Here is a 10,441-nt window from a genome sequence, read left to right as displayed (position 1 = left end):
AAATGTTTTATAATAGCAAATAAAATGTTAAGTTCAATTTGAATAATAGATTTGAACCAAGAGGCAAAGCCTGAGGGCAGTTAGTTGAAGATTAGAAAACCTGAGGTGTCAGTGGGCACTGTATTTAGTCATTTGGTTTGTGCCTGGATTTTATTTAGTTCTGTCTATTTTCCAGAGGTGTTTTATCCAAGTACAAGAGGTATTAACAACAGAGCAAACCCCACATGCTCTGCTAGGAGCTGGTCAAGAGCAATCCTACTGCCTAATATAACTCACATACAGGGATTTAAAGATTTTTCCTGGTCGGCTTTGTTTCAGTGGTATCCAGCGATTTCCTCCAAGGATTTTGATGTGTTGATAATCATGTATTTTTTTTATTTTAATACCTGCACAAGGAAAAAGTATTCTTCCAAATCTGGTGCCTTCACGGGGGCTGAAATCGCCAGGCATGAAATGTCCTTCTCTATATGTGTGTAATTAGGGTGCATTTGGACGTGTGAAGTAGGTTTAAAGATGATGCCCAATGTTATCTGCCCAGATAGAAACTAAGGGGGAAAAGCAAACAACAACTATTACAGCGAGTGGCTGACCTCCCATATCTTTGTGAGAAAGGAAGGAATTAAAGTGAGAAGAAAGGTAGGGGAATTATACAGGGGAATTATCTGGAATCTTGGGTTAGCTGTCCACAACAGATGTGATCTGCTTCATTTACCAGTCACTTTAAATTTCAAATGTTGTGTTGGTTGAGCTGTCCAGTTGGTGCAAGAGCTTTCTTTAAGTTAGGAAACATGAGTCCAAGAGTCAACACCTTTAAATTGGGTCAAACGTGGATTAGCTAAGAGGACCTGAAATCTGGAGGCAACAGGTAGGAAGAAAAAGATAAATGCTTTAATTTTGTTTACAAAGGTATAATTTGCCAAATTACTGTAGGTCATAGGTAACTTAGGAAAAAAATTTTCTTGTACTTGGAAAACAGATTAAAAACCAGTGATACAGTAGATTTTTTGAGTGAGTGCTGGGATCGTGTCTCATGAAACCGAAGGATGGAAGCACGGACCAAGGAGAGGCAAGGAGTTATAAAAGAGGATAATTTATTAAAAAGCAAAGGGTCAGAGTTCCCGAACAGGTTGGGGTTCTGAATGGGGTGCTGTCACATGGGGTGTCATGCGGAGTCTCTATTCCACTCACCACATAAGAACGCAGGATATGGTGAGGCCAAAAAGGAACACCCATGGAGCCGTAGCTAGGAGAGTCACACCACTATAGTCTCACTGGTGGCCGAACAAGACACACGAAGCAGGATCCACAGAATCCACAGTCAGCCAACCAGCCAACCTACCAACACAGTCATGGCAGTTACATCAGCAGCCAATTGGCCAACCAGCTGCAGCCAATGGCCACCCACCACAGCTGATGGCTGTAAGAGACTTAACAGTAAGGCCTGCCGCTTCACGGTTAAGATAGGGTTAACAGTAAGGCCTGCCGCTTCACGGTTACTATATTGTTAACAGCCCTGGCTAACAGCCCTGGCGGCACTAGGCTCAAGGACCATTACTCTAAAATCAGAGTAAGATTAACAGCCTTGAGTTTAAAACATCCTAATGGCCTAATTGTTAGTTCCAAGATGTGGGCATAGAGACCAGGTGTTTTATCTCCTGATATAGAAGCTTTTTGAAGCGTATCTATTGTAAACTCTTTGAAGCATAGCAATCTGCACTCCCTAAGACTTTAGAAATCGCAGAATGTCTTAGTTATGTGAGAATTGAAGTCTATACTGAACTCCCTAAGACTTTAGTCATTACTAAGCTCCTAGAACTGCTATAAAAACCCTTAGCTTTGTAGGCTAGGGGTCCTTTGTTAAAACCCGCTGCGTCGGGCAGAGACGGGGGGGGGGGGGGGGGGGGGCAGCTAGCTGGAAATAAAGCTCGCTGTGTGACTTGCATTGTCGTGTGTGTCTCTGTCTTTCTGAGGGGCGAAAGATTCCCGGACTTAACATTTGGGGGCTCGTCCGGGATCCCCCCCCCCCCCTTCAGAGAGACAGACAACTCCCGATACCGAGGTTTACAGAGGGAACCGCGGTAAGAGGTTTGGCCACCTCTGACCGGAGGAAGTCTGAAACAGGGCTCCCCGGTCTGAATCAGGGAGGGCTGAAACAGGTCCTCGGCCAGAGGCTGAAACAGGTGTCTGCTTGGTCTGGTCTGTGTTTGGTCTGTTTTTTTTGAGAATTCTCACGGGAAGGAAGGAGCGGGTTACGACCCTGAAGGCTCCAACTCTGGAAGTCGTGGGAGACGTCCCCGACGAAAAGGCACAACGTTCAGACGGGCCGGGGTAAGGATCCTGAGTATGGTGTGATTGAAACGGCTCCTGTGGATGTAGTGTGGTTGACCGGCCGGTGGGTGTTGAAAAGTCCTGTGCGCAGTTGTGTTTTCTGGCATTGTGTTTTCGGTCCTTTCTTTTGTCTTTTCCTGGTTTCTCTTTATAACCATTATGGGACAGGCTCAAGTAACACCTAAGACTCTGTTCCTGAACCATTTTCCTGAGATCCGCGCCAAAGCTCGTGATTATGGCGTGGAAGTGAAAAAAGGTAAGTTTAACACCTTCTGCTCTGCAGAGTGGCCTACTTTTAATGTGGGCTGGCCCCCCCAGGGGACTTTTTCTCTAGACATCATTAAGAAGGTCCGAGAGATTGTTAATCGGCGCCACCCAGACCAATATCCCTATATTCTGGTATGGCAAGCCTTAGTGGAGAGTCCTCCCTCCTGGCTTAAACCCTTTGTCCCCGATAAGCCGGAAGATCCCCCCAAGGTCCTGACTGTTTCAGAACCCTCCTGCCAGCCGGCGGGGCCAACGGCTAGCCCGAAACCCCCGGAGAAGCCGGCTGCCCAAAAACCCATCCTACAGGAAGGGTCAAGCATATATCCCTCTTTGATAGATCTAGATTTTGAAGAGACCCCCCCCCCCTTACATGCCGGTGCCACTCCAGCCTGAGGCCGCCGCTGCTTCCGAGCTTCCTCATTCAACGGCTCCCTCTACCCCGGCTCCCCAGGCCCCAGCCCAAGGGCCAGCGAGGGGATTGAGGTCTCGTAGATGCCGGGAAGAAACTCCAGAGGAGGAGCCCTCCTCCTCCACCTCCGCGGGGGTGCCAATTCTCCCCGTGCGAGCCCTAGGAGGGACTGGCCCAGGTGGGGAGCGTGCATACCAGTATTGGCCCTTTTCAAGCAGTGATCTGTACAACTGGAAAGCCCAAAACCCTTCTTTTTCTGAGGACCCAAAAGGTTTAACTGACCTGTTTGAGTCTGTCATGCACACGCACAGTCCCACTTGGGATGATTGCCAGCAGCTTCTTAAGACTTTATTCACCATCGAAGAGCGCGAGCGGATCCTCACCGAGGCCAGAAAGAATGTCCCCAGTGACAATGGACGGCCAACCGATAAGCCCTAGACCCAGTTGCCCCCTGCACCAAACTGGTTTTCTGAGACAAGGGCTCTGTATGCTTGTTCAAAACTGAACTCTACCGAACCTGATCGATGAGCGCTTTCCCCTGAACAGACCGGATTGGGATTTTGCTGAGGCAGAAGGTAGGGAGCGTCTCCGGGTTTACCGCCAGACTCTTATGGCAGGTCTCCCAGCGGCAGCACGCCGCCCCACCAATCTGGCCAAGGTAAAAGCTATAATGCAAGGGGAAAATGAAAACCCGGCCGTGTTTCTGGAGCGCCTCTATGATGCTTATAGGCAGTACACACCATTGGATCCCCTAGCAGAGGAGAACCAGTCGGCTGTAATTATGTCCTTTATAAACCAGGCCGCCCCGGATATAAGAAAGAAATTATATAAACAGGAGGGACTAGGAGAGATGTCTATTCGGGATTTAATGAAAGTAGCAGAAAGAGTCTTCAACACTCGAGAGACTCCAGAAGAAAGGGAAGATAGAATTAGGAAAGAAAATCAGGAATTGCAGGAACGAATCAGGAAGGAGGACAGAGAACATCAGAGTAGGGAGAATAGGAGGCAGCAGAGGGAGATGGCCAAGATCTTGTTGGCAGGCGTACAAAGTACTGTCAGGGAAAGACCAAATCCAGCCGGGCCAGCCCGACCGTGGAGGCCGCGCCCCCAACTGGATAGGAGACAATGTGCCTACTGTAGAGAGTATGGACATTGGAAGAGGGAATGCCCCAAGCGCCAGGGCCATACCGGGCAAGACTCACAAGTTCTGCTGGCAGGGATGGACAGTGATTAGAGGGGACGGGACTCGGATCCCCTCCCCGAGCCTTGGGTAACTGCATATGTGGAGGGGAAGCCAGTAGGATTCATGGTAGATACAGGAGCTCAGTACTCAGTTTTGAACAAGCATACAGAGCCCTTGTCTCAGAAAACCAGTTTGGTGCAGGGGGCAACTGGGTCTAGGGCTTATCGGTGGACCAGTAAGCGCCAAGTGGACTTAGGCCGCCACCAAGTTACCCACTCCTTCCTGGTTATCCCTGAATGCCCAGCCCCCTTATTGGGGCGCGATCTCCTGACTAAGGTCAAAGCCCAAATCCATTTTGAGCCAGATGGCATCAAGGTATTAGATGGCCAAGGACAGCCCCTCCATATTTTGACCCCGTCTCTTGCGGATGAACATCGCCTGTTTGCCCTGCAAGACAAACCCTACAACCTTCCCCCTTCTGGATGGCCCCAGCGAGATGGACTATTGGGTTAAAATGTACCCTCAGGCGTGGGCAGAAATAGTGGGTGTAGGTCGAGCGGTCCGCCAAGCACCAGTAGTAGTTGAACTTAAAGCCTTGGCTCAGCCTGTCCGGATCCGCCAGTACCCCATGTCCTCTGAAGCGCGAAAAGGGATTGCCCCACACATTAACCATCTCCTGGAAGCTGGAATACTAAAACCTTGCCATTCTGCTTGGAACACCCCACTCCTCCCCATTAAGAAGCCGGGAGGGAACGATTATAGGCCAGTCCAGGACTTGAGGGAAGTGAATAAGAGGGTTGAAGACATCCACCCCACGGTCCCTAACCCATATACCTTACTAAGTCATTTACCCCCTTCACATATTTGGTATTCTACCTTAGACCTAAAGGATGCATTTTTTAGCATAGCCCTGGCACCTAGCAGCCAACACATTTTTGCCTTCGAATGGCATGATGCCAATTCGGGAACCCCTGGGCAGCTGACCTGGACTAGACTACCGCAAGGCTTCAAGAACTCTCCAACTCTGTTTAATGAAGCCCTAAATCAGGATTTGGACTCGTTTCGCCAGAGCCATACTTCAGTTACGCTCCTGCAGTATGTAGATGATTTGCTCCTGGCGGCCCCATCTGAAGCCGAATGCCGGCAGGCCACTGGAGACCTCCTCCAAGAGCTGGGGCAGCTAGGCTATCGGGCCAGTGCAAAGAAGGCCCAAATATGCAAGCAAACAGTCATCTATCTGGGATATAAGCTGCAAGAAGGAACTAGGTGGCTGACAGAAGCCATTAAAGAAACTATTCTTAGACTTCCAGTCCCGACCTCAGCCCGAGAGGTCCGTGAGTTTCTAGGGACGACAGGCTACTGCCGGCTGTGGATTCTGGGGTATGCTGAAATAGCGAAGCCTTTGTATGATGCAACCAAGGACAAGGTCCCTTGGGCCTGGGGAGCAGACCAACAGAAGGCATATGAGACACTCAAGGTCGCCCTCTTAAGAGCCCCGGCCCTAGCATTGCCAGACCCCCTGAAGCCCTTCACTCTTTTCGTTGATGAGAGAAAGGGAATAGCGAAAGGGGTACTGATGCAGCGCCTGGGGCCTTGGAAACGTCCGATTGCCTATTTATCTAAGAAGTTAGATCCAGTTGCAGCAGGATGGCCCCCATGCTTAAGGATTATCGCGGCGGTAGCCCTAATGGTGAAGGATGCAGATAAACTCACTTTCGGGCAGCATCTGAAGGTGGTGACCCCCCATGCCATAGAGGGGGTCCTGAAATGTCCCCCTGGTAAGTGGATGACCAATGCCCGCCTAACCCATTACCAAGGACTCTTGCTAGACGCACCCCGGATTGTCTTCGCTGACCCCACCGCTCTGAATCCAGCCACCCTGCTGCCGACCCCGGACCTGGAGGCTCCTCTGCATGATTGCCAAGAGATTATGGCAGAAATCACCCAAGTGCACCCCGACCTCCAGGACGCCGCATTACCTAACAGTGAGTTGATATGGTACACTGACGGAAGCAGCTTCATTATAGATGGTGTGCGGAGGGCGGGTGCAGCGGTGGTAGACCAAGGTGGGAACATTATTTGGAGTGCCTCGCTTTCCCCGGTGACCTCAGCCCAGAAAGCCGAACTGATTGCCCTGGCGGAAGCGCTGAAACGGGCCAAAGGGAGGTGAGTGACTGTCTACACTGATAGCCGCTATGCGTTTGGCACTATTCATGTGCATGGCGCCATCTACCGGGAAAGGGGCTTTGTTACAGCAGAAGGAAAAGTTTTGCTCAATCTTCCTGAGATACAGAGACTGCTGATGGCCGTGCAAATGCCCCGGGCTTTTGCAGTCGTCCACGTCCCCGGGCACCAGACTGCACGGACTCCAGAAGCTGAAGGAAACAGACGAGCAGATGAAGCTGCCAAGATGGCGGCAATGGCTACACCAGCATCAGCTTTAGCCCTCAACCTGCCCACACCCGAGCTCCCGCGCCTGCCACCACGACCTGACTACACTCCGAAAGACCTGCACTGGATCCAGAGCCACCAATGTCCGGAGTCTGATCAGCAGGGGTGGCATCGGGATACAGAAGGAAGATTGATACTGCCGGCACACCTAGGACTGTTTCTTCTTTCCAACCTGCACCAAGCCACCCGCTTGGGGAAAAGGAAATTGCTGTCAATTCTCGAGTCCGCCCGCCTCCGGTTTCCCCGACAAGCAGCTCAAATCCAAGAGATCGTAGATCGGGTGCATTGGGTGCCAGGCTATGAAACCCAGTAGAAAAGGACCCCAACATACAGGTACTAGGGTACGGGGAAGGGTGCCGGGACGGAGTTGGGAAGTGGATTTCACTGAGGTAAAGCCGGGGAAGTTTGGGTATAAGTACTTACTAGTAATGGTTGATACATTTTCAGGCTGGGTGGAAGCCTTCCCCACGAAATGGGAAACTTCCCAAGTTGTTGCTAAAATGTTATTAGAAGAAATTTTTCCCAGATATGGGGTCCCCGAAGTTTTAAGCTCCGATAACGGCCCAGCTTTCATCAGTAAAGTCCTACAAGGGCTAGCCCGAGCTATGGGGACCAATTGGAAGTTACATTGTGAATATAATCCCCAGAGCTCAGGGCAAGTAGAGAGAATGAATCGGACTTTAAAGGAGACCTTATCCAAACTGGCCATTGAGACTGGCGGGGACTGGGTGACCCTCTTACCTTATGCCATTTTCCGGGTCCGGAACTCACCATATGTACATGGTCTGACACCTTTCGAAATTCTATACGGGGCAGCACCACCCCCCATTATTTCCCGGACTCTCTCGGATCTGGACCCCAATGTGGCCCCAAGTTATCTGGCCAGCTTAAAAGCCCTGCAAGGGGTCCAGCATGAGATATGGCCTCTAGTGCGTTCCTTGTATGAAGATAAAAACGCACCAAACCCGGAACATGGCATCGTTCCGGGAGATTGGGTATGGGTAAGGAGACACAGGTCCCGAACTCTGGAGGAAAGATGGAAAGGTCCTTATGTGGTTATTCTGGTTACCCCAACTGCTTTGAAGGTTGACGGCATCGGGCCTTGGGTCCATCACTCTCACGTGCGCCAAGCCAACCAGCTGGAGCAGAGACAAGCTGAGGAATGGACTGCGCGGCAGCACCCTGATAACCCTCTGAAGCTGCAACTCTTCAGGCCTCAAAGAAGCGTCAAGCCCCCTGTATCCGCCGACGATGGAGCAGTTGCTAGTCCTACTTCTACTCAACATCTGGGAGAAAAGCCATGCGGGGATCAACCCACACCAACCCCATAAGCTGACCTGGACCCTAACGGACGGACAGACCCAAACGACCCTTAATAGCACTACCCATACTGCCCCAGTCAATACTTGGTGGCCAGACTTGTTTTTTGACCTGCGTGACATTTTTGGCCTTAAACGTGGACGGCAGTATGACTACTCAGTCAGGTCCAAGCGGGCCTTAATTGACACCTCTCAAGGACATAGTGCACAAGGGTTTTGGGCTTGTCCGGGGAACCTCAGAAACAATTGGAGAACCTGTGGCGGCCCAGACCACTACTATTGTGGTAGCTGGAGTTGTGTCACCGCCTATGATGGGCCTCGACAGTGGGACGTTGGGAATAAAGATCTTGTCAAATTCTCCTTTAGGGACCCCCACAACCAGGTACCCCAGGTACGTATCCAATTTAACCAAGACGTGGCACAGAAAGAGCGTGGTTGGTTGTCAGGATTAACTTGGGGGTTCCAATTAGATATAGGTCGGATGGCATGGATGGGCCCCCACCCCAGCGGTCTTCTGACTATTCGACTGTCGGTCGAAACAATTAGCACTCAGGTAGGTCCAAATAAAGTACTGGCCCCTCTTATCCCTACCAAGACCCCGGGAATATCCAGGGATAAAGACACCACAAGAAAAGTCGAAGGAACCCAGCCCAAGACCCCTGTAACTCCTTCGACCCCTGTTACACAGGCTACTGAAGACTCATTACGGAAACTAATGCGCACTGTATATGAGGCCCTTAATGCCACCAGTCCTAACCTCACAACTTCCTGTTGGCTGTGCTATGACGTTAAGCCCCCGTTCTATGAGGCAATTGGGCTTAATGCCACTTACACCGCCTCTAACAGTAAGAACCCCTCTCAGTGTTCATGGGGGGATCGTAAAATTGGCTTAACCTTGCAACTAGTAAGTGGCAATGGAACCTGTCTAGGGAAGGTGCCCCGGGCTAAGCTAGGTCTATGTGCCTCCATAGACCACACCCCTAGTTGGAAAAGGGACATCAAATGGTTCATCCCCAATACAAATGGATGGTGGATATGTTCAAAGACTGGCCTCACCCCGTGCCTATCTACCTCGGTCTTCAATGCCTCCAATGAATTCTGTGTCCTGGTAGCTGTATTGCCCGTGTTCTCTATCACCCTGAGGAGAGTATGTATTTACATTGGGATAGTGACACAAGTGTGAGAAGTAAAAGAGAGCCCATTGCTGCCCTAACCATTGCCACTCTGTTCAGTTTAGGAATAGCCGGAGCCGGGACCGGCATAGCTTCCCTAGCTACTCAACAATCAGGAATGACCTCCCTGAGAGCGGCCATAGATGAGGATATACAAAGACTAGAAACCTCTATTAGTCAATTAGAAAAGTCGCTCACCTCCCTATCCGAAGTAGTACTCCAGAATAGAAGGGGACTTGATTTGTTGTTCCTCCAACAAGGTGGATTGTGTGTTGCGCTGGGGGAAGAATGCTGTTTTTATGCTGACCATACTGGGGTAGTAAAGGAATCTATGGCAAAAGTTAGAGAAGGGCTAGCCAAGAGAAAACGTGAAAGAGAAGCTCAAGAAAACTGGTTTGAAACTTGGTTTAATAGATCCCCCTGGTTCACCACTTTAGTATCAACCTTAGTAGGCCCAATTATATTACTTGTGCTTATTTTAACCTTTGGCCCTTGCATATTAAACAAGCTTATTAATTTTGTAAAAGATCGTGTTAATACTGTCCAGCTCATGGTCCTCAGACAACAATATGAAAGAGTGCCCATCCCTGGAGAACTCAGCTGGCCCATAAATGAGCAAGATTCCTCATTATGAACAACAAACAGGGGGGAATGTAAGAGACTGTTAACAGTAAGGCCTGCCGCTTCGCGGTTAAGATAGGGTTAACAGTAAGGCCTGCCGCTTCACGGTTAAGATAGGGTTAACAGCCCTGGCTAACAGCCCTGGCGGCACTAGGCTCAAGGACCATTACTCTAAAATCAGAGTAAGATTAACAGCCTTGAGTTTAAAACATCCTAATGGCCTAATTGTTAGTTCCAAGATGTGGACATAGAGACCAGGTGTTTTATCTCCTGATATAGAAGCTTTTTGAAGCGTATCTATTGTAAACTCTTTGAAGCATAGCAATCTGCACTCCCTAAGACTTTAGAAATCGCAGAATGTCTTAGTTATGTGAGAATTGAAGTCTATACTGAACTCCCTAAGACTTTAGTCATTACTAAGCTCCTAGAACTGCTATAAAAACCCTTAGCTTTGTAGGCTAGGGGTCCTTTGTTAAAACCCGCTGCGTCGGGCAGAGACGGGGCCCCAGCTAGCTGGAAATAAACCTCGCTGTGTGACTTGCATTGTCGTGTGTGTCTCTGTCTTTCTGAGGGGCGAAAGATTCTCGGACTTAACAATGGCCATCCAATCACAGTCGATGGTCATTCACTACCAGAGCCAGCCCCCCTCCACGTGAGGCCGAGAGCCTAGAAACTGCTCTCTGGGACTCTG

General features: G+C 49.9%; 1 protein-coding gene across 1 annotated transcript; it reads left to right on the top strand.

The window, feature by feature from the left end:
* The first annotated feature begins 2,487 nt into the window (after nucleotides 1-2,487).
* LOC141569859 (uncharacterized) lies at nucleotides 2,488-7,969 on the top strand. Its single transcript, XM_088796332.1, is given in 7 exon segments — nucleotides 2,488-2,584; nucleotides 2,663-2,727; nucleotides 2,984-3,429; nucleotides 3,509-4,658; nucleotides 4,660-6,721; nucleotides 7,455-7,633; nucleotides 7,724-7,969. Coding segments are annotated over 7 exon segments (4,245 nt in total).
* The last annotated feature ends 2,472 nt before the right edge of the window (nucleotides 7,970-10,441 follow it).

Source organism: Rhinolophus sinicus, chromosome 2, assembly GCF_057876585.1.
Source record: "Rhinolophus sinicus isolate RSI-liver-muscle chromosome 2, RSI-T2T, whole genome shotgun sequence".
NCBI classification, from domain to species: domain Eukaryota; kingdom Metazoa; phylum Chordata; class Mammalia; order Chiroptera; family Rhinolophidae; genus Rhinolophus; species Rhinolophus sinicus.
The sequence above is the reverse complement of the archived record's forward strand: the minus strand, read 5'-3'. Positions and strand labels throughout refer to the sequence as shown.